The 24,403-nt window shown below is 35.3% G+C and overlaps 2 protein-coding genes across 4 annotated transcripts; one reads left to right on the forward strand and one right to left on the reverse strand.

The window, feature by feature from the left end:
- The first annotated feature begins 361 nt into the window (after positions 1–361).
- LOC132622610 (uncharacterized) lies at positions 362–16,329 on the forward strand. Of its 3 annotated transcripts, none has more exons than XM_060337238.1 (7): positions 362–597; positions 2,304–2,440; positions 3,180–3,362; positions 3,683–3,767; positions 5,702–5,756; positions 6,384–6,522; positions 15,956–16,329. In XM_060337238.1, exons 2-7 carry the CDS (start codon positions 2,384–2,386, stop codon positions 16,046–16,048), a joined length of 612 nt encoding a protein of 203 aa, XP_060193221.1. In that variant the 5' UTR covers positions 362–597; positions 2,304–2,383; the 3' UTR covers positions 16,049–16,329. The 3 variants fall into 3 exon arrangements, with proteins under 3 accessions (XP_060193221.1, XP_060193220.1, XP_060193222.1); XM_060337237.1 differs by lacking the exon at positions 15,956–16,329 and adding an exon at positions 6,774–7,045 and having other exon boundaries at positions 369–597; XM_060337239.1 differs by lacking the exons at positions 2,304–2,440; positions 15,956–16,329 and adding an exon at positions 6,774–7,045 and having other exon boundaries at positions 370–597.
- A 907-nt stretch (positions 16,330–17,236) lies between these two features.
- LOC132621217 (protein transport protein SEC13 homolog B) lies at positions 17,237–21,302 on the reverse strand. The gene is made up of 2 exons (XM_060335392.1): positions 21,147–21,302; positions 17,237–18,435 (listed from the first exon to the last, which is right to left on the reverse strand). The coding sequence occupies exon 2, from the start codon at positions 18,401–18,403 to the stop codon at positions 17,495–17,497; it is 909 nt and encodes a 302-aa protein (XP_060191375.1). The 5' UTR covers positions 18,404–18,435; positions 21,147–21,302; the 3' UTR covers positions 17,237–17,494.
- Between the last annotated feature and the right edge of the window lie 3,101 nt (positions 21,303–24,403).

Here is a 24,403-nt window from a genome sequence, read left to right on the forward strand (position 1 = left end):
CTTTTTTTGTATTTGTTTTTGTTTGGGAAAATAACACTCTTTTTGTTAGTGTAGTTTTGATTTTGCTTTGAAAATCATTTTAGTACTTGTCATACCAAATATCTTATTTTTTTAAAATAAAAAATACATTGTTAATTTTATTTAAAAAAAAAATAAACACTACCCATGCTTCATGGGTGCATGCGCAGCAGGGCATAGGCCATTTAATCTTAGAGAAACGACAGTAGGAGGACGAATACATGCTTCATTTTTTGTACCATGTGCCACATATAAAGTACCGACAAATTTCTCATTAATTTTCATACCCTTATCTTTTAATTAAATTCCCTTGGTATCCTCTGTTTAAAGGCTAAGACCTATTCTTAGCTCATTCTAGAATCTAGAATCATCTCACCTTCACCTTTTGTCATTTTCAATTGAATTTTCTCTTGGAGTTTGCTGATATTAGATTCTTATTAACAACTAATTATAGAGATAAATGGCATCTCAAAATTGAGGATTAACCCCACATTCTGTACATGCAGCAGATCTCAAACTCGGATCCTTCACTCCTTTAGGCATTGCTAAGAAACAACAACGACGGATGTTCATTCCCAGGTAATCTCACTACGAAAATTAACAAAATGCCCAGGTAATATTTTGAGTAATTTTTATCTTTATTTGGAAAAAGCTGTCCTACTCTTCACTCTGTCAAATTTAGCTGTCAGTTTTGGTAGGTTTTTCCTTCTCGTTGCTGGTGATTAGAATTTGATAATCTTAACTTTCTCAAATTTAGCTCTCTGTTTTGGCAAGTTATTTGTTGCAATCTTTCTTTGTTGGTGATCGAAATTTTGTGGGTATATATTTTTTTTTCTTATTTGAAAATATCTGTCCATCGCATTAAAGTTTTGAATCACGTTTTACCCTTTAAGTTGCTTCCTCCACTATTTCTTGCAAATATCACTTACAACTTTTGCAACAAAGGTGTTTGATGATATGTATGACTCATTCTATTTGTGTAACAGAACACACAAATCTTATTTTCCACTTGCCCTTGGTAGAATTATGCTTCCAAGTTGGCTTCTCTGGTAACAATTTAATATCGGGTACAACATAATGTGTATCTGGATGATGTTTAACTGTATTCAGCATATGATGTCAATTTACCAGTATTTTAAGGGAATTTTAGCCATGTGGCCTAGACTTTGTATAGTATGCAACTCCCCAGTTACAAGCCCTCTTCATTCAGCTGGCATACGGTGACATTTAGATGTGGTGAAGCAATTTAGATGCAAATATGAGCTCCACAGGAATTGTTAGGAAGAGTGGAAAGACTGCATTGCTCACAACTTCCAAGTATGTCCATTCTTATTGTTAAAGAACTTAAAGAGCAAGATCCCAATACAATATCCATCAAGGATTAAGAAAAGGCCAAACCACGCTTCATATGACTGATGAAGGTGAGGATACTTCTATGAATGAGGAAATAATGGCTAAAAATCCAATGAAGATCAGGATAAAAAAGTTGTAATGCCCTTCTTGATGGAGCGTGACAAGAAGGGCAATATAACTTTGCATATAGGCACATGGAAATGTAATCACCAGGTAGTTTTTTTATTTAGTTTCTTAACAATTCATGAAAGGACTGCGTCCTAGAGTTCAACATCTTATCTCTACAGCTTTGGTGAGCCTCACCTCCACTTCGGTGTTGGCTAGATGCTAATAATATCCTTGTGTCCCAAATATACGCCGATGATGGTTATGCATTGTTTTGATTATCTTAGCGGCTCATTAGACTTGTGGGATTGTGTTCTTTTGAATTAGATATATGATGGCGTTCCCATATGTGAAGGTAGAAGTTGCCTATTTTAGTTTTGATATTCGTGAGATTTCGTCCTACAACAACAACAACAACAAGCCCATAGAATCCCACCATGTGGGGTCTGGGGAGGGTAGAGTGTACGCAGACCTAACCCCCACCTTGAAAGGTAGGGCGGCTGTTGCCGAAAGACCCTCGGCTCAGATTTTGTCCTACAATGATGCAAAATATTGAGTTGAGAAGTCCTACATATTTTGGTACATGTAACAAGTGAGATTTTTGAGGCCCAAAACATTTGAGTCGCAGGAGATTGGCACAAAAGTTGCAAAATGATTGAAGAAGTATATTTTTCTCTTATATTTCTTTCTTGGCTTCTTTTTCCGGTATGGAACAGGGAGCTGCATCTTGCATATTCTATGATTGAAACTCATTGACTGTATTGGATTTGGCCTCTTGAATCAAAACTTGGATAAGACGAGTTTGCATAAAACTTTCTTTTTTTCAGGTACTAATATCTGTAGCAGGGAAAGAACATCTGCCGGACAAGATCCATTAAGAAGGATCTGCATTTTTCTAGAGAGTGAAATGCTAGCTTTATCAGAATCCTATGTTGAAATGGGTTCATGGTTGCTCTTGACACTTGTAAAAACAATATGTTCCCATCTTCGTTTGCCTGCTCTTAAGAAAGTTGTGTTGTAGTTCACATATGAAAGTAGTTGATAACCAATTGATGTTACTGACGAATAAACCTGGGAAAAGAAAACTATCTAATGCTACGATGTATCTGTGAGTAGATTTTAGGAGTCCTTTTATGTCCAACGATAGATTGTTCGACTATTAAAATATAGATAATTTTTAGTTGTTATGAAACTCTTAACTTCGTTGCTGATTAATTATAGAAACTTAGAAAGCACTTCGCCTCTAGATTCAACTTTTATAAGTGACTTAGCTTTCCTCTGTTATTTTTTTAGTATCTGAATTGCACATTATTGGAAATACCATCTTGACATAAATATGCAATCTGCTTGACACACTTAACAGGAACTTGCCCTGCCTGACTATTTCTGGTGTGTGCCCTTTTCAATAATTTGCAGGAACAACATGTAGCAATGCCTTGGTATTGTGTATATTTTGCAGATGAGTGAATGGATAGACTTTGTTTCTAACTTTCTATATTATCCCTATCACTAAAACATACACATAATTTGAACAAGTTGATTCCTTGCAATTTGTGGTTTATATAGCTGAATAATTTCCCGCAGTACTTTGTTTATAGAGAACAAACTTATTTGGGCCCGTGCTCAGCATGGGCTGTGCCCCTCTAGTTTGTCTTCTAAATGCGTATTAGAAATAGTTAATTGAGTTTAAGAACATTTGGTAGATGGCGGAGGCATTGGGAATAGCAGTAGGAAAATACACATACGTACATGAAGTGGGTAAAGGGCCACCTGAAGCCATTGACGCACATCATATTGTGGTGAGAAGGAGTAGAGAAAAGGGTTCCAATTTATGCCTCTTTACTCTTCTCCTTTTTGCTTATCCATCATTTCTCTTCTTCCAAAAGGTAATAATATTATACTCCCTCTCTCTCAAATTTATATGAGGATTTCGAAACTGGAACAGTTTAATTTTGACCGTAAATTCAGGGTAAATTTTTTGAATTAAACATATTTGAAAATTGTGTAAAAAGTACACTGACAATTCAAAATATTAAAAATATATATGAAAAAAATTACGGTGATTTGTTTGAATGTCGAAATTTGGAAAGTCACTGGAACTTGAGATTTAAGGCAGTTAAATAACCATACGAAGATTTAGTTGTGCCTTAATTATGTAGATACTTAATTCGTAGTTGTTTAATTTGATGAAGGTCTTTCAATGCAGGGAAAGCTAGATACTCTTCATATTTGGAGCTTAGTTATCATGGCATTGCTCATTAGGTTATTTCTAAAGAAGCCAGTTAAGAAAGGTGAGGACGTTTAAACTTCTATGACTTTACTTAATGTACAGCTTAATGTGCATTTTCCATATTTAATCACAATTCACATCCATTGCTTCTTGAGCTATCGGATTATAAGCTAGATGGGATGGTATGAAGCCCCTTCAACTGGCAGTCACTGCCATTGCATTTTGTATTGATGCACATTGTGCAAGATGGTAAAAATCTGAGACCAAACCTCATCAAGTATTCTATGTACTTCTCACTCAGTAACTTCATATAGTACCTTGGTTATAAAACCATTCACTTTAGAATTGTTTGTCAATAGTAATTGAAGTACTCGTATTATATATTAATAGAGACCCGCAAGGGTGGCTCGGTTGGTTGAGCATGGGGCTTCGATAATGGAGGTCTCAGGTTCGAAACCCCCTGCCTACGACAACAGGGGATTTGCCTTCTGGGTCGAGCTCGTCGCACATGGCTTGCCTAGTGCGGGTTATCTCTCCTGTGTGGTTTGCGGGCTATTACACAGGAGCGGGGTTTACCCTGTGCGCACCCAAAGGGTAGCGGCTGCGGGTTCCCTTGTCATAAAAAAAGTATTACTATATATTATAGAGGGTAAAAGTTCTTGACAAATTTTTTCAATATGGTTGTGGCCAGTGGGTATAACTTAGTCTGTAATCAGGTTCAAACCCAACAAATGCAGTGCACAAAATAGATTGTTGTATGGTACCACATAATTGCCCATACTAATATTTGCTGTATTTTTGTAGTTATAATGTTCTAGTTTCTTGCAAACGATTGACTAAAGTTTGATAATCAATGTCCGACGATCTAGGGATCATAATATATTCCCCTTATCCTTGAGGATTATCCAGACAAATTTTTCAACTTCCTGATATATATCTGTGTGTGTGCGTGCACGCGCGTGTGTCTGTATGTATTTCCCCTCTACTAGGATTTAGACCTTAGTTTCCAAAGCCACCAAAAGAAGCTGGAAAATATAATGTGTGTGTGAGTGTGTTTGTGCGTGTAATTCTTGCTCGTTTCCAGCTTCAAAAAGTCTGCTTGCACACAGAAATCTATGCTAAGAGGAATTTTACTGGGAACCAAGATTTAGTTGTGCATTATGAATCATTTGTTTGTTCTTCTCTATTTGGGACAATTTCATTCAAATCTGGTAAAGAGAATTTTCTTCTAAGGCAAATTACAGATTCTCTTGAAACTAGAGGTTTTCTGAATCACCCTTGCCCCCTACCAGGACATAATGTAAGTGTAATAAGAGCAACTGAACCTTAATCCTAACTTGTTATCATCGCTTGTATATATCCGTTACTTTCATTGTGTTCTTCTTTGTTAAGTTTGAAATTGGCCTAGAGATTATGGTCATTTGAAGACAACTTTACTCCATGTAGTTCTAGGTCTACCTTGTCCTTCTTAGCACCTTCAAGCAACATAGTGCATTTGGAAGTTGGCATAAGACATGCCTAAACTATCTCAAACAAAATTCTTTGGTTTCATCATCTATTTGTGCATTTGCTTTCTGTATCTAATGTGTTATGTGATCATTTCTGGTCTTGCTCAACCTCATATGGCCCCACATCTATCTAGAAGTCTTTATTTCTACCGTGCCCTTCTTGTGGATATGTTTGGACTTAGATGCCCAATATATCACCCCAATATCACATTGCTGGTCTCACAATTGTTCTATAAAACTTGCATTTTACTCTGTTAGGACTTATCACATTGCAGTTCATATACCACATCTTCTTAACTCCGATACTCCATTGAAGTATTAACCACTGTCTCATAAGATAATGCTCACATATTTTGTGGATGCTTTATTGATTTTAGCTTCTTTCCCATATAGAAGATAGAATAATAGAATACACTAGTATCATTTGGTTCTGGCATGTATTCATCAACATATATTTCATTTCGTATCTTGTGTTTGCTTATGACAGAGTCTGTTCTAATTCTGCCAGCTTTTGGAGTTCAACTTGAGACTCAGTATGGAAGGTACTTACTGTTCCTGTTATAGAGGTGAATGATTTGCTAGTTGCTTAAAGTTAATTGCAAAATAATTTTTCAACAATATTAAAAGATGATTTTAAAATCAAGTAACTTGTCAGATATTCTGGCATGGATCTATCATTTGGTTTCTGCTTCCTTAAAGATTGTTGTGCATACAGCCACTTGTTTCTTGATCTCTTCCTGAGATGCGCAGCTACCGTTATCTGAGTTATTTAGTTTATTATTTTTGTTCTGTGCCTACGCTACTTTGTGTGCGCTTCTCAAGTTATTTTCCTATGCCTTTTCTTGAGCCGAGGGTTTTCCGGAAACAGCCTCCCTACCTAAGGTAGGGGTAAGGTCTGCGTACAGTCTACCCTCCCCAGACCCCACATTGTGGGATTCATTGGGTATGTTGTTGTTGAGATTGGACACATATTTCTTTTTGGATAATAGTGAGAAATGATCTATTTCTTAGAATGACTTGAATATATTTTTGATGATACCATGTCCATGAAACCATGAGGGTATTATTTTATACTTTTTGTATATGATCTGAGAAACTTCTAATTCAGCCTGTTGTTTTTATTTTAATGTTTTTCTACCTAAAATTCTAATTGAGCCCTTTGTATACAGTGGGAAAACAGTTCGCCAGTTTGTTCCCATTAGCAGGATTTTGAAACCAGTGCTAACAGAATGTGTCACACCAGTTACCTGTTATTGGAGTCTATCTTTGATTATTCGCGGGGAGGAAGAACTTATGCTAGTTTTCAAGGTGAAATTTATATCCTTTCTGTAGCAAATCCTTCGCAATCTTAGTACTTGTATCTTGGTAGTGAAAAAATAGTCGCCTTTCAGAATGAGATATCCAGTCTAGTTCCTAAACTTGTTTACTTTTGTGTTGGAATTTATGATGGAAACAAACTAAGGGGAGGACTTTTAATCAACGCGAAGGACTTAGTAGAGAATATTGCTCCAGTTCTTCTCGTGCTTACACAATTTGCTGTATTCAAATATAATTTCCAGGAATTGCGTCCACCAGTGAAAATGTTGGCGCCCATCTGGAAGGCTTTATGTGCTGCCATCGAATGTGGAGAATGCACGGAGGCGATTACATAGATTGTACAAGTATAATCTCAACCGATTCAATTTTTAGTATAATTTATTTCAGCACTTGTTTGTATTCTTTACGTTGAAAGTTGTAAATGGCATGATATAGTTCCCATATGTCATCACACATGCTTCCTGCAAAAGGCTAATCATATGAGCTGCTTACTGCATTGGAACCACTTCTCATACGGGATACTTTCTTTTAGAAATTTTTGTTTTCGTTTTCGATTACCTTGTTAATAAACCAGGTGCAGATACCAGGGCTCTACTTCCAGTTCTTTTTCAGGTCTAACATGAGTGTGATTTTAAAGGAAGATATTATTAGTTTCATCAATTGTAATTAGTATGTTCAGCACAATAGGAATCCACTACCAATCTAGTGATTTCTTCAAAGTACAGTTCTGCAAAGGTAATTTCTGTTGACTTCATCAAATTATCGCATCTTTCAGCAGCTTCAACAATTGTTTGAAGTACAGTTCTGATAAAAGGTAATTTACGCGACACTTCATTTTTTGCGAGTCAATTTGACTAATCTATAAAGTTTAATTGGATTAAATCAACTCAATATTTTCAAATTAAAGTTTAGAAATTCAATAACTAATTAAAGTTTAGAAATTCAATAACTATACGATAAGTACTATAATTTGAAATTCTTCTTATGTCATGATGAAAATATACATTTAAAAATATTAGTTAAAGTTCATATAATTTGAATTTCGAGAAGTGAGAAGCGCCATATAAATTGAGAGTAAATTCTTCCTACTTTTCGGTAGCTTGAATTGCAGCAGAGCAGCTGGCGCTATAATGATTGGTGTAGAAAATAATAATAAAAAAATAGTATAAAAAAATATTGGTGTAAGAAGTCCTAATATATTCCCTCTAGATTAAAAAAAGTGTCCATTTAATTTTTTTTTAGGTCAAAAAGAGTGTTAACTTATCAAATTAAGAAAGATTTAATCTTATTTTTTTAGATTTGCCTCTATTAAGTGTTATGTGATCAAATCTCAATACCTATTTAATTAGGGATAGTTTAGTCAAATTACTTATTTTTGTCTAGGAGGTAGTATTTTTTTAAAAGGTGTCCAAATGGCTAAGTGAACACTATTTTTTATCCGGAGGGAGTAATTAATGTGTGATGTATGTACTTTTGACATGTTTATAGCAGAGGAACCATCAGGAGAACTTACACATTGGTAGTTCCATGGACCGTGCAAGTTCGAGGATTACCTCTAGTGCGAGTGGTCGAAAGGCAATACCTAGAGTTTGATCTAGTGATCAACAAAATGAATTAAGAACTATGAAGTTTTAGATTTGACTTTTAGCAGAGGTAAATATTATTAAGTGATTTCTTACCATTTGTTCATATTCTAGCAAACAAAGTTATTTGATACTTACGCTTGTGGAAGGTAGTAAATATTTGTGGAATTAGTCGAGATATACGCAATTTGATCTGAATACCACACCCTTCCCTCACCTTAATTATGAGATTACACTGAATATGTTATTTTGTTATGTTACGTTTATCATTAAGTAGGTACATAAAATATTAGTAGTCAAATTTAGATTTTCAAGATATAGTTAAAATAACCCTTCATAAATAGCTCTTTCTTAAAGAGAGAGAGACAGGAAAAAGTGAATGGAAGGAGTATTATAATCTTATCCCAGCCTGCAACATTACCAATTACTATCATTTTTATCTGACATTGTCAAATGAATGGATTAAAACGCGTTGAGTCAATAAGTACATCACAACTTAATGGTCAAGACCAGTTAAGTAGCATCTCATAATCCAAACTCCAGCTTGAACAGGTTAAGATATGTTATGTCAATAAATAAAATCTAATCAGTTCAAAATTTGTTTGGATTTAATTGAATCAAGATGGGTTAAGCAATCGATCAGAATTTAAACCCCTTTCTTCAACCAAGTTTGGCTATTAGGAGCATTACATTTTTTTTTTTCTAAACAGAAGTAAAATCCACAGATTGATGGCAGGAAACATATTGGTGTAATATCATTATGTACCAGTTAATTTGAAGCGTGCAAGAAAAAATGGTAGTAAGGTTGCTTTTCCGCAGCTCAAGATTTTTTTTTTCTTCGAGTTTTTCATATTTTTCCCGAGCAATTTAAATTTAAATTCGGGAGCAGGGGAAGTGGCAATACCATAGTATAGTCAAAAAGTGGTCATCTCATGAAACCTAACACATTTAATCAACAAGGGGCACAGGAACAAAAATAACTTGAGGAATGTCTATTCAAAATGCACTTCATGACGAGCTTTGCTTCTAACAGAACGATAATTGTGCTCTAGACCAGATTAATATATGATAGTTCCACAAGCACTTAACTATTTCCCCCCCCCTTAGGAAGATTTATAGTGTTTCCACACTTCCCCTCCAGTGTGACTCGAACCCAGGACCTACCGGTCGTGGGTGGAGGTGCTTAACCACTGAGCCATCCCTCACTTGTCGCACTTAACTATTTGGAGTAGTGGTAATAGGGTAATATTTGAAACTTTTTAAAATGGATATTGCCGTGTATTCTTTTTCTCAATATGCTCTTAGCATAGGTATGGTTTTGGTGTCTTAATTTATCTTCTCCAGTTTACTAGCTTCAACAGTTTAGTATAAGATGGCCTTGATTTAATTCAGTTTGTATATTACTGTAAGTGTTTTGAGCATTTTAATATCATTGAAATTGATATGTTAAAGTGTCTTTGACCATGTCTTTCACATTTTTTCCATGTCTTTGACCATGTCTTTCACATTCTTTCCATGTCTTTGACCATGTCTTTCACATTTTTTTGTGGTATAAAATGTGAGACCATGGCAGCCATGTCTTTCACGTTTAAGCAGCCACAAAGAGACAAAGTTTGGTATTGTTTTCTCATGTTTTTGTGGTATAAAGTGTATAAAATGTGACCACTACACCATACCTTTCATCCATTATAAAAGGATGATATTATTCACCAATTCAAAGAGAATAACAAGAATTAAAAAAAAAAAAAAAAAAGTTCAATCCTTAACTTGTGGGTGTAGAGAGGAAAATATATATCCTTTGGAGAATTCATAAAAAGTGAGGAAAGTAAAAATAAAAGAGTTTATTAGTTGAAGGAAGGTGTTCTTTTTTTGTGGAGCTTTGGACTCAACATCTTGTCCAGAGTTTGTTGAGTTATACGACGTGATCGGGCTGTTGTATCCTGGAGGGGACAAGTCAGAAAGATTACTACTGGACCGGTAAATTTGCTGCAGTGGGCTTGAATCTCCTTAAAGAAAGCGAGATATCTGCGCCTCAGCCTAAGAAATTTTTATTTCTTCATTTTTATTTTTCAATTGTAATTGCAATTTCATTGCAATATCACCAACAATTTTAAGGAGATTCATATGGCTACAATTGAAAAATCGACGGATGTCAAAGTAGGAGATCTAAACAAGCCATTTCGGTTCAACGGTACTCATTTTAAGAGATGGAAGGGTAAAGTACTCTTCTACTTAAGTCTTCTCAATGTTTCTTATGTGTTAACTGAGAAGAATCCAAATAAAATAGACAACGCTTCCATGAATGATGAAGAACTTATTTCTCTTCAAGAAAAAATTGAAAAATATGATGAAGATTCATACAAGTGTCGGTATTATTTACTTAATTGTCTATCAGATAATTTTTATGATTATTATGATAGAACTTACTCTACTGCAAAGAAAATCTGGAAAGCGTTGCAGAGTAAATATGATACCGAGGAGGCTGGAGCGAAAAAATATGCTGCTAGTAGATTTTTCTGTTTCCAAATAGTAGACAACAAATCAGTGATAGACCAAGCCCAAGATTTTATAATGATCGTTGGAGAGCTCAGGTCCGAGGAGATAGAAATTGGAGATAACCTTATTGTTTGTGGCATAATAGATAAACTTCCACCTTCATGGAAGGAATTTCAAAAAACTATGCGCCACAAACAAAAGGAAACCTCTCTTGAGACGTTGATAATGCGAATCCGCATGGAGGAAGAAGCAAGGGGCCAAGATGCACTTTTGCAAACGGAAGAGAGCAACTTACAACCCGTCACAAATAAGGTAAATTTAATTACTTCAAATAATGTTGCTCCTAATGCTAACAAAAATACCTCTATGAAGCCTAAGAAGAAAATATTCAAGAAAAATAATGGTAGACCTCCCAAGAAAAATAATGGTGGTAACAACCAAGCACAAAATAGAGGACCATGCTTTGTCTGTGGCAAGAGTGGGCATATTGCTCGATTTTGCAAGTTTCGGAAACGTGGTCCTACACCTCAGGCGAACGTTACCGAAGAGCCACTTGTGGCGGTGATAACAGACATAAATATGGTTGAAGATGTTGATGGATGGTGGGCTGATTCTGGTGCAAACCGTCATGTCTGCTATGACAAAGATTGGTTCAAAGTGTATACTCCATTTGAGGAGCCCAAAACCATCATGCTTGGTGATTCTCACACTACTCAAGTGCTTGGAAAGGGAGATGTCGAGTTGAGCTTTACCTCAGGAAGGGTGTTAACTCTAAAAGATGTACTTTTTACTCCTTCCATGAGAAAAAATTTGATGTCTAGTTTTCTTCTTAATAAAGCAGGCTTCAAACAGATTATTGAGTTTGATCAATATGTAATAGTGAAAAAAGGTATTTTTGTGGGAAAGGGGTATGCTTGTGATGGGATGTTTAAGTTGAATGTTGAGATGAATAAAGTTACTAATTCCGTTTACATGCTTTCTTCCACTAATTTTTGACATGCTCGTTTGTGTCATATTAATAATCGTTACGTAGGAATCATGAGTAGTTTAGGATTAATCTCAATGATTAAAAAGGATTTTGAAAAATATGAAGCTTGTAGTAAAGCCAAAATCACAAAAAGGCCTCATTTTCAAGTTGAAAGAAAAACTGAATTATTAGAGTTAATTCATACTGATATTTGTGAACTTGGAGGAATTTTAACTCGTGGAGGAAATAGATATTTTATTACTTTTATTGATGATTTTTCCAAGTATACATATATTCTCTTGATGAAAAATAAAAGTGATGCTTTTGAAATTTTAAAATTTATCTCCATCAAGTTGAAAATCAGTTTGGTAGAAAAATAAAAAGAATTAGAAGTGATAGAGGCCGTGAATATGAGTCTAACGAGTTTAATTCTTTTGTTAGATCGTTGGGAATAATTCATGAAACTACTCCACCTTACTCTCCCGCATCAAATGTTGTAGCAGAGAGAAAAAATAGAACTTTAGTTGAGTTGACAAATGTCATGCTTATTGAGTCTAGTGCACCTCTAAATTTTTGGGGTGAAGCTATTTTAACTGCTTGTTATGTGTTGAATCGTGTGCCTCATAAAAAGACTAAATTTACACCATTTGAGTTGTGGAAAGGTCACAAGCCAAATTTGGGATATCTAAGAGTTTGGGGTTGTCTAGCTTATGTAAGGCTAATGGATCCCAAAATAAGTAAATTGGGTAAAAAAGTTACTACTTGTGCTTTTCTTGGTTATGCTTCAAATAGTACAGCTTATAGATTTTTTAGTCTTGAAGATAATATAATAATAGAATCAGGAGATGCTATTTTTCATGAAAATAAATTTTCATTTGATTCTAAAAATAGTGGGGGTCATAGGACTAACGAAAATATTTTGTCACTACCTAGCTCTTCTACTTCTGTTTTGAAAAATACGGAAAGTGATGATTTTGAGTTAAGAAGAAGTAAAAGAGATAGAGTAGAAAAAGATTTTGGTCCTGATTTTTATGTTTTTAATGTTGGAAATGACCCTCTCAATTTACAAGAAGCTTTATCTTCACATGATGCTATTTTTTGAAAAGAGGCTGTAAATGATGAAATGGAATCACTTATTTCCAATAAAACTTGGAAGTTAGTTGATTTACCACCGGGTTGTAAAACAATTGGGTGTAAATGGGTCCTTAGAAAAAAGTTAAAACCGGATGGCTCTGTTGATAAATATAAGGCTAGACTAGTTGCTAAAGGTTTTAAACAACTAGAAGGCCTAGAATTTTTTGATACTTTTTCTCCGGTAACTAGAATTACATCCATAAGGCTTTTAATTGCTATTGCTGCAATTTTTGATTTGCACATTCACCAAATGGATGTAAAAACTGTTTTTTTAAATGGGGACCTAAATGAGGAAATTTATATGGAACAACCCGAAGGTTTTATTGAAGCAGGCCAAGAAAGCAAAGTGTGTAACTTACTAAATCCCTATATGGCTTGAAACAGACACCAAAGGAATGGCATGAAAATTTGATTCCTGCATGATTGAAAATGGTTTTAAAACAAACGAATGTGATAAGTGCATCTATCACAAGTCTTGGAATAATTCACATGTTATTGTTTGCCTCTATGTTGATGATTTATTGATCTTTGGCTCTAACATGAATGGTATTGGTGAAACTAAAAATATTCTTAGAAGTCATTTTGACATGAAAGATCTTGGTGAGACAAATTTAATTCTTGGAATAAAAATTACTAAAACATGTGATGGAATATTCCTTGACCAGTCACACTATGTTGAGAAAATCTTGAAAAAATATAACTTTCTTGATTGCAAGCATGTTATAACTCCTTTTGATTCAAGTGTTCACTTGTTTCCTGTTCAAAGTGACAATGATGTGATAAATCAAAAGGAATATGCTAGCTTAATTGGAAGTTTGAGATATGTGACTGATTGCACTAGGCCTGATATTGCGTATGCAGTTGGAGTACTTAGCAGGTTTACAAGCAAGCCAGGTAGTGAACATTGGCATGCCATAACGAGAGTTATGAAATATTTAGTTGGTACAAAAACCTATGGCTTGTTTTATAAAAAATATTCTGCTGTACTTGAAGGCTTTACTGATGCAGATTGGAACACTTTATCTGGTGATTCCTGTTCTACCGCTGGTTATATTTTTACGTTGGCAGGTGGTGCTATTTGTTGGAAATCAAAAAAGCAAACTATTATTGCTAACTCTACCATGGAGGCTGAACTAATAGCTTTAGCTTCAGCTAGTGAAGAAGCGAATTGGTTAAGAGATTTATTATTTCAAATTCCTTATTTTGAAAAACTAATTCCTCCTATTTTAATTCATTGTGATAGCACCGTTGCAATTGGTAGAGTTCAAAACCGTTATTATAACGGTAAATCCAGACCTATAAGGAGAAAACACAGTACTGTGAGGTCATATTTGACAAGTGGTACAATTAATGTTGATTATGTCAAATCTTGTGATAATCTTGCAGATCTACTAACCAAGGCCTTGGCAAGAGAAAAGGTCTGGAGCACATCGAGGGGGATGGGATTGAAGCCCATAAATTCATGAGTCGTATATGAGGAAACCCAACCTGGGGACTAGAGATCCTATAACCAGGTTCAATGGGAAAAACGAATCATATGATGACTTGTTGAGAAAAATGCACTATTTTATTTATTCCCTCCCTATGGTGTAAGTGCATTATTCTGTAACAATTTGTGGAGGTTGAGTTTATAAACTCTTAATGAAACTCTGTAGCTCGTATGAGTGGGGTGTTAAGTTACAGAAGCACTCTTGACAGGTTTCACCTATGTGAGTGTGGAAGTAGGCCGCTTCCTATAAGAATTGGGCTCGTTCTCAAAAAGCACTCATGAAAACTCGGATAGCACAAGGCCGTAATGTGTTGGCTATTAAAGCTCATGTCAACACCTTGATTATTATGTGTAAGCAGTAATTCTTTATTTCCCTAAAGCAGGCATAATTCAAGTCTGAGACCACTACGGCTCTGGAGTAAAGATTATTGTTTTACTAAGTGGAAGTTCAATGCAGAGCACACCTTCATTATGCATACTAGTCTACCTTCAACTGATAAGCTCTCTTATATTAATATTAAAATGAGTGGGGGATTGTAAGTGTATTGAGCATTTTAATATCATTGAAATTGATATGTTAAAGTGTCTTTGACCATGTCTTTCACATTTTTTCCATGTCTTTGACCATGTCTTTCACATTCTTTCCATGTCTTTGACCATGTCTTTCACATTTTTTTGTGGTATAAAATGTGAGACCATGGCAGCCATGTCTTTCACGTTTAAGCAGCCACAAAGAGACAAAGTTTGGTATTGTTTTCTCATGTTTTTGTGGTATAAAGTGTATAAAATGTGACCACTACACCATACCTTTCATCCATTATAAAAGGATGATATTATTCACCAATTCAAAGAGAATAACAAGAATAAAAAATAAAAAATAAAAGTTCAATCCTTAACTTGTGGGTATAGAGAGGAAAATATATATCCTTTGGAGAATTCATAAAAAGTGAGGAAAGTAAAAATAAAAGAGTTTATTAGTTGAAGGAAGGTGTTCTTTTTTTGTGGAGCTTTGGACTCAACATCTTGTCCAGAGTTTGTTGAGTTATACGACGTGATCGGGCTGTTGTATCCTGGAGGGGACAAGTCAGAAAGATTACTACTGGGCCGGTAAATTTGGTGCAGTGGGCTTGAATCTCCTTAAAGAAAGCGAGATATCCGCGCCTCAGCCTAAGAAATTTTTATTTCTTCATTTTTATTTTTCAATTGTAATTGCAATATCATTGCAATATCACCAACAATTACATTATTACCTTCCATACACCTGAAGATTTGAAGCTTGTTATGGACGGAATTCAATATTTATAAGTAATTAGTAATTCCTTGCTTTTTCTAATTTCTCTTTTTCAAGGAAGCATATAGATTCAGTTTTATTTGAAGTTAAAATTTTTCTTCGTGGGGTGGGGAGTAGTGAAGTGAATCAGTTGGTACAAAGGTTTCTTTTTCAGTTTTCAATTTTGTAAGATAAGTTACTCATAAAGGTTGGATAGCTTTTACATTGATGTAAGTCATCGGGATCTGGGTTTTGGTTAAAAAAATGGGGCTCAGATTATCTTGTGTATCTTGGTAGCGAAAAAATAATTGGCTTTCAAAATGAGATATCCAGTCTAGTTCCTATACTTGTTTACTTTTTTTTGTTGGAATTTAAGATGGTACAAAGTAAGGGGAGGACTTTTAATCAACGCAAAGGTAGAGAATATTACTCCAGTTCTTTATCTCTTGCTTACACAATTTGCTGTATTCAAATATAATTTCCAGGAATTGCGTCCACCAGTGAAAATGTTGGCTCCCATCTGGAAGGCTTTATGTGCTGCCATCGAATGTGGAGAATGCACAGAGGCGATTACATAGGTTGTACAAGTATAATCTCAACCCATTCAATTTTTTAGTATAATTTTTTCAGCACTTGTATTCTTTACATTTAAAGTTGTAAATGGATGACATAGTTACCATATTGTCTTCACACATGCTTCCGGCAAAAGGCTAATCATATGAGCTGCTTACTGCATTGGAACCACTTTTTAAATTTTAGTTTCCTTTTCGATTACCTTGTAAATAAACCACGCGCAGATACCAGAGCTCTACTTCCAGTTCTTTTTCAGATCTAACATGAGTGTGATTTTAAAGGGAGATATTATTAGCTTCATCAGTTGTAATCAGTATGTTGTCAACCTAAAACAGCAGCACAATAGGAATCCGCTATCTATCTAGTAATTTCTTCAAAGTACAGTTCTGCAAAGGTAATCTCTTCAAAGTTTAGTAATTAACATGTCGTAATCCAAACTCAAGATTGAACAGGTTAAGATAAGTCATGTCAATATATAAAATTTAATCAGTTAAAAAATTGGGTTTAATTGAATCAAGAAAGTTAAGCAATCGATGGGAATTTAAAGCCCTTTCTTCAAGCAAGTTTGGCTATTCGGGTCATAACATTTTTGTCTAAACAGAAGTGAAATACACAGGTTGATGGCAGGAAACATATTGATATAATATTATTATGTGAAGATAATTTGAAGCGTATGACTATTGTATTAATGTGTTTTCATGATTTGTTAGTATATTGATATAATATTATTATGTGAAGATAATTTGAAGCGTATGACTATTGTATTAATGTGTTTTCATGATTTGTTAGTTATTCCTTTTTCGTCTTGCTTTGAATTAATGTGTTTTCATGATTTGTTAGTTATTCCTTTTTCATCTTGCTTTGAATTAATGTGTTTTCATGATTTGTTAGTTATTCCTTTTTCGTCTTGCTTTGAATTGCTTGTAACACTCTCTCTACCATGGTAGAAGCGTACATTCTACCCTTTCTAAACCCCACTTTGTAAGATTTCATTGGGTATATTGTATAATTTGAAGCGTATAAGAAAAAAAAGTTAAGGTCACTTTTTCGCAGCTAGAGATTTTTTTTAAATTTCGAGTATTTCATATTTTTCCTTAACAATTAAAATTCGGGGAGAAGGGGAAGTGGCAATGTTATAGGATAGTCAAAAAGTGGTCATCTCATGAAACCTAACACATCTATCAACAAGGGACTCAGGAAAAAGATAGCTTGAGGAATGTCTATTCAAAATGCAACATAACAAAGACATGCAGAACAGGCCAGACAAGAAAAAGGTATATGAGCTTCTACAATTTCAACTCCCCTAGCTTAAGTGAAACTGAATACACACACTCAATAAAAGGAGAAGAATCAAATCAAAGTAAATAAACAGTCCTCAGCTAGGAAAAAGGTCTGAATGGTAGAAAGAAAACACGAAAACTTAAAATTTCTATTACTTCCAAGTTCCAACTCTATTGGTCAACAGTGGAGGCCTGTTGCCACTCCCCATCAACAGCTTCTTTCCACAATGTGACATTGTTATCCCCAGCTGCAACTGCCAACAAGTTTCCGGTTAGAGACCATGAGACTCTCCAAACGGGAGTTTTGAAGTCTTTAAGAACCTTGCCCTCCCACTGATCTCCCTCCTTTGCCACAGTCCATATGACAACCGTGCAATCCTCCGAAGCACTAGCAATTGTCGACTTAGGTAGTCCCAAGTTTGGCGCCCAGGCTACATCTCTCACCCAGTTAGTGTGCATCTGAAGTGCAGGGAAGCAATCCATCTTCCAAATGCCATTATACAACTTCCAGACCCTCACAGTGTTATCACATCCACCGGATGCCAGCTTTTGAACAGGTTCAAGCGCACCTGAACCAACTAAAGCACCAGGAGCCATTGATGGTGCCCATGAAACTGATGTTACCCCAACTGGATGAGCTTGGTCTATTCTCGTTGTGTCCCAACCACCATCTGACCTAGCAGTGTGCACTGAAATATTACCATCAGAAGAACCACAAGCCAAGCAAAGCCCGAGTTCATGAGGAGCCCATGAAATGGAGTTAACCGATGATTTGTGGTCGCTAAAAACATGAGCTTGTGTCCACTCATTCTGATTGCCTTCCTTCCAGATTATTACCTTACCATCATAGGAGCAGGAAGCAAGGAGTGAACCAAATTTGGGGTGAGCCCAGGCAGCCTGCCAAACAGGACCAGCGTGACCACTCAAAGTAGCAAGGTGTTGTGAAGCAGCATTGTTGCTAACACCAGTTATTTTTATGGTGGTATCAGAAGATGCTGTAGCCACACGTTTTCCATAATAGTCCATAGTAACATCGTGAACTATGTCATTGTGACCAGTTTCAATCTTCTGTGATGGCATTTTCCCTTGCCGCTACTGATATCTCACAGCTCCTGCATTTATGCTCAGATCCAATGTTAGTATATATGTCAGTTAAAAAGATAAAATTTTAAAGTGTGTACTCTTCCCCACCCCTGTATGTTTATAACTCATATTATGCATTCAATGAGCCAATATATTTATACATGACAGGGATGATTGTTTTGGGAAAAGACTGCAGCTTAACTCATAAATCCTTTTACGACAGTCAAAAGAGATAGTTACGGCAACAAAGTACACATCAAAATACTTTAGTGCTAAAAGTCTAAAACTAACTATTACAGTCTATGGGCCCAAAAGTGCAAACCCAAATTTTCTCCTCTACCCCAGTATTCTCACTCGCTGCTCTCACCAATAATTAGTTAAGCTGCCCTGATCAGGATTCCTAGTCTCAGTGATAAATATTAGAGTTGGCTTCTGCACTCTTTTTAACATAATACTCATAAGTGTTCCAATGTCCTCGCACTGCAGACTAGGCTGCTATTAACTGCAAAGGTATTCCGTTCAGATGAAATACTAAAATGACCATCTATTCAATCAAAGATAATGTTATTGTGATATCAAGCTAAATTATCAGGATACTCCTGATCATAAAGTAACTATGTTTTCTACATAAGTCCTTCTCCTACTGACTACTGTACAGAATAGGTAAACATGATACATTTTTCTAGAGATGACTTTTTGATTAAGCACGGGGTGTCCGAGGCTCTTTGAGCTCGACTAATCCCGGGGGTGCACAGGCCCTCGGCAAGGAGTTTCCCGCAAGTGCACCACGGGTAATTCAGGGTTTTACCCAGTCCGATGGCCCTCAGAAATTGTTTGCACCCAGTGGGTTTCGAACTTGAGACCTTGAAAGGGAGCACCCCAAGGCTCAAGCCAATTGCCACCAGGCCAACCCCTGAGGGTTTCTAGAGATGACTTTCAACCAAGGTTTATATTATTATATAAGCATGAATCATGAAAGAAAAGGTATGGAAGAAATCCTCAATGGCACATAGCCATGCTTCAAACCTACCTACCCTTTCATCAACTGTTTTGGACCTCCAACAACAAAGAAGTAGCAAAATAAGAAGAGAGATATTTTGCACTGTTCTGTTGGATGGGATCTCTTAAAGAGTATTTTCAATAGCTTTCCACAGATCTCTTGTCTATGGTCTATATGGCAGAGAAATTGATCCTACGATAACATTTAAGCAAAACCCTTTTTGCAGCAGATGCAGAACTCCAATAAATTCTATGCTTCTACATTTGTTCCCTAATAAATAATCAAGTCCTTAGCAAAAGCAATTTCTACATAAGCATCTCGTCTTACCAGTACTAACTAGACCCGTACTCAATAGCTTATGATATAGACAGAAAGATCTATACATTTATAAAGAACATTCAAATTGGGGTCAATCAATTAACACAAAGATACCATAAACCGCTCAGAGAGGAGAAAACAAGCAGCTCCCAAGAGTAAAATTGGGGTTCCCTATGCGTCTCCATTCTCAATAAGATGTGTCTACCTCGTTATTCTTTACTCCTAGTCCACGAGGTTCTAAGACAGAGTTAAACCCCAATTAAAACTGTTTGCACTAATGTCTAGTTAAAAGCAACAATCTTTCTCCTTCTATTTACTGCTTTTACCCATTTATTCCGAGTACCTTAATATGATAATTTAATCAAAACCAGCCTATTCTAAGCAGCTTTCCCCTCTCCTTTACTAGGTTCTAACACAGAGTTTAACCCCAGCTAAGAACTGTGAACTGATGTCTAATTAAAGCAACAATCTTTCTCCTTCTATTTCCTACTTTTATCATTTGTTCAGTATACCTTAATATGATATTGAATCAAAACCAGCCTATTATAAGCAGCTTTCCCCTCTCCTTTACGAGGTTCTAAGACAGAATTTAATTTCAACCCCAGTTAAGAACTGTTTGCACTAATGTCTAATTAGAAGCAACAAATCTTTCTCCTTCTATTTCCTACTTTTATTCATTTGTTTGGTCTTCTTATTTCTTCGAGCCGAGGGTCTATCGGAAACTATCTCTCTACCTTCACAAGGTCTGCGTATACACTACACTCCTCATACCCGACTTTTGGGATTACACTTGATATGTTATTGTTGTGGTAGTAATTTGTTCGGTATTCCTTGATATGATATTGAATCAAACCTGGCCCTTTCCCCTTTCCTCAACAGAAATTATCTAATTTAGATTAAGATTTCCTAATAATAACAACCAATTCGGAGATCGCCCATAAGATAGAACGGTAGAGCTAAAAACGATATCTATGGACAAAATTATGTCGATTAGGGGTATCAAAACAAACTAAAGATTACATGCCTAATTAGATCTGGGATTTTGGGGGTTGATCTTAAACCGGGTCGACCCGAAATCGAATAAATGGAATTCAAAAGAATGCTTAAATACAGATCTCAATTGCAATCAAATGAACAAAATAATGAAGGGATTATGCATCAGTGAAATTTTCAAAAGGGATTTACAGATTAGCATACTTGTTAGTTGTTACTGCTTAAAAGAGTAAACTAGACACTGAAAAAAAAGCATGCGTTACTGAAAGTAAGGAAGATGAAGGAGAAAAAAATTCAAGCCTATGAAATTATGAATAATACAACTCACGGCTTCGACAAGCAGAAATCAAATTCATGACTTTCAACAAACACAAATCAGTAATTAATAAATATTTATTTAACCGAAGAATATGGAGTTATGAAAGTTACCTGACGATTATGGAAGATCGGAGAATTTGGAAGCCAGATCTACAATCTAAGCGATACAGAAGAAAAAAAACAATAGAGAAAATGCAAAAATGGTCTCTTATGTTTGAGAATAAGGTCAAAATAGTCCCTTAAGTATTCGCTAAAATTTTAGTCCTTTTTAAATCATTTTTTTGCGCGGATTGCCCTTCTTGTGGGGTGGTCTTTAAATTTTGCCCTTCAAATTTCTGGTCTTTAAATTTTGCCTCTTATATTTGTGGTCTTTAAGTTTTGCCCTTTGTTTGGAAAAGTGGGCGAATACATGAAGTTCTAGGTTCGAACCCCCGCTCAGGCATAAAATAAAAAAATAATTTCGCTAGGCAGGACTGGGGGAGTGTATGCCGGATCCAGCATACAATCTTTAAGGAAAAGCTAAAGTTATGTCGGATCCGGCATAACTAAAAGTTTGTCCCATAAGGTAGAATTTTTCCTAAGACATAGTTTAGTTATGCCTTATGGGGCAAAATTTTAGTTAAGGCATAACAAAATTATGCCCCATATAAGGCAAGAACTTTTCTTAAGGCATAGACTTTGCCTTATAAAACAAAGTTTAAGTTATGCCTTAAGGAAAAGTTCCGCCTTATGGGCATACTTTTAGTTATGTCTTTGGGGCACACTTTTTAGTTAAGGCATAACTAAAAGTTTACCTTGAAAAGTAAAATATATATATATATGCTTCAAGGCAAAGTCTGCCGGAGGGGCAGACTTTTAGTTAAACACAACTAAAAGTCTGCCCCCTCCGGCAGACTTCTAGTTAAACACAACTAAAAGTCTGCCGGAGGGGGCATAGCAAAATTTAAACTTTGCCTTATAAGGCAAACTTTTAATTATGCCTTAAGGAAAACTTACGCCATATGGGGCATACTTAGCTTGTACCTATTTTTTTTTTAACTTCTTTAGAACAAACTTCAGGTATTTAATCTAAAGTTGTTTAAAATGGATAGAGTTTCGAATTTTACGCATTACGGGTATGGCTTAAGAATGTAAGTCCAAATTTTTTTTGGTTGTTCGTACAAATGCCCCTATTTCCGGGTGGTCTTTAATTTTTGCCTCCTAAAATGTGTGGTCTTTAATTTTTCCCCTCAGCACTTTTGGCACGGTATAACTTAAATTTCGCTCGGTATAATTTACGTTTAGCTTTAGCATATGTATAAAAATATTCTCATCACTGAGGCCATACAAATTGAACATTCTAGAAGCTTCTAGAGACCGACTGCTAGGTACGGCAGTTGTGGTTGTTCATTCTCCTTTTAATCGAGTGACTTCGTATCTATCCTAACTGAGAAAAAAGAGTTCCAGAGACATCTTCCATTCATATAGATTTTGGTTTTTCCGCACCATATTTTAATTTGCCTCTTCTTCGACTCGAAATTCCCAACAAGTCCTTGGCTGTTATTAGTTATTAAACAAATAATAGAAAAGAGAATAAGGAGGCAAGCCCCCCATCTTCCGCATATTTTGCTCACCTGACATGGCATGAATCACTAAACCTGCAATCCATAAAAACTTTGGATCCGACGTCATGATAAAATACTACCCTCAATATCCCATAAGTTATGACAAGGCAAAACTTTCAACACTCAATATAATCTAAAAAACAATACAGTTTTAGATTTCGCTCGACATAGTTTATGTTTAACTTCGACATATGTATCATAACATCCACACAAATTATAGCGGACAAGGCAAATTTTTTAACACTCAACTTAATCTGGAAAATACTATACAACTTATGCCGCATAAATTAATTCCTATAGAATTTGTACCGAGCGAGGCAAAAGTTCTGTTTACAGAGATAAAATTGTTTCAAAAAAATATGTCATGCGAAGCAAATCTAACATTTTCATTAAATAAGTAGCAAAGTTAAAAATTAAAGACCACAAATAGAGTCCGGAACCAAAATGACCCAAAAAAAAAAACCTTTTGAAATAAAATACCCCAACAAAAAAAAAAAAGGTGACATAAGTATCTTTAGCGCAGTAATTTACTGCACTAGAGGACTTAACCGTAACGACGCGGTTAAGTCCTTTAACGCAGTAGAATACTGCATTATAGAACCAGATTTTTTTTTCATAAAGCAGTAAAATACTGCGTTATAGAAACAGTAAAAAAAAATGGCCAACTTTATTTTTTGCAACACTTTAGTGTTTTTTCCATACTTTGACCAACGATTAGTCGTGTGTCAAGACTCTGAAACGACAATATTTTATATAGAACCTGATATTTTTTTCTGCGTACAATAATGTAGGCTCAATACATCAAGGATACGTAAATATTCGGATCGTCATTTTAGCGATTGAAAAGGTGCCCGAAGTAAGTTTTGTTTGAAAACTTTAAGTTTAAGTGTTCTATATATATAAACGTCCATTTTTGTTTGAAGACTTGTTGTCATTAGCTTAAAGTTTTTTATTTTTAGGGTTTAGATTTAAGTGTGTTATTTTTTAAAGCGTAACTTTATTTCGAATATATGCGATTTTTTGCGCTTGGACGTCCGATTTACGCATTTTTTTTTGCAACATATTCGAAATAAAGTTACGCATTAAAAAATAACACACTTAAGGAACACTTAGTGTTTGCTTCCATAAAAAAATCGCAACATCTTATTTTAATAAATCTTTTCTTTGCAACACTTAGTGTTTTTTTTTCATACTTTGACTAACGATTAGTCGTGTGTCAAGACTCCGAAACGTGAATATTTTATATAGAACTTGATATTTTTTTTCTGCGTACTATAGTGTAGGCTCAATACATCAAGGATACGTAAACGTTCGGATCGTCATTTTAGGGGTTGAAAAGGTACCCGAAGTAAGTTTTGTTTGGAAACTTTAGGTTTAAGTGTTTTATTTTTTAAGGTTTTGTTTTAAGTGTGTTATTTTATAATCAAGACATAACTTTATTTTGAATATAAATCTAATTCTAAAAAATATAGGGAGAAAAACTAGCTGTAAAGTGGTCAAACCTTAAATGGTCATAACTTTGCGTTAGGATATCCGTTTTACGAGATTTGTTTTTTGGTCTTGCGTATTTTTTCGAGATCTACGCTGACAAACGGCCGCAAGAGGTTTGGCCGATCTGATTTAAAAAAAAATACTTGTTATCCTATTCAATTTCAATTTTCCCCCAAATTGGCTTGAACTTTTTAGGTTTCTTTACTTATAATATGATGATACACAATAGATTTCAATGTAAAAATCCCGAGGTAATGTAGCTATGAATGTCAA

This window comes from Lycium barbarum, chromosome 12, assembly GCF_019175385.1.
Source record: "Lycium barbarum isolate Lr01 chromosome 12, ASM1917538v2, whole genome shotgun sequence".
In the NCBI taxonomy this organism is placed as follows: Eukaryota; Viridiplantae; Streptophyta; class Magnoliopsida; order Solanales; family Solanaceae; genus Lycium; species Lycium barbarum.

Coding starts and splice junctions, on each gene's coding strand:
- LOC132622610 (XM_060337238.1), top strand. CDS start 2,384: ATGCTAGCTTTATCAGAATCCTATGTTGAAATGGGTTCATGGTTGCTC. Junction 2,441..3,179: donor CATGGTTGCTCTTGACACTT/GTAAAAACAATA, acceptor AACATTTGGTAG/ATGGCGGAGGCATTGGGAAT. Junction 6,523..15,955: donor AACTTATGCTAGTTTTCAAG/GTGAAATTTATA, acceptor TATAATTTCCAG/GAATTGCGTCCACCAGTGAA.
- LOC132621217 (XM_060335392.1), bottom strand. CDS start 18,403: ATGCCATCACAGAAGATTGAAACTGGTCACAATGACATAGTTCACGAT.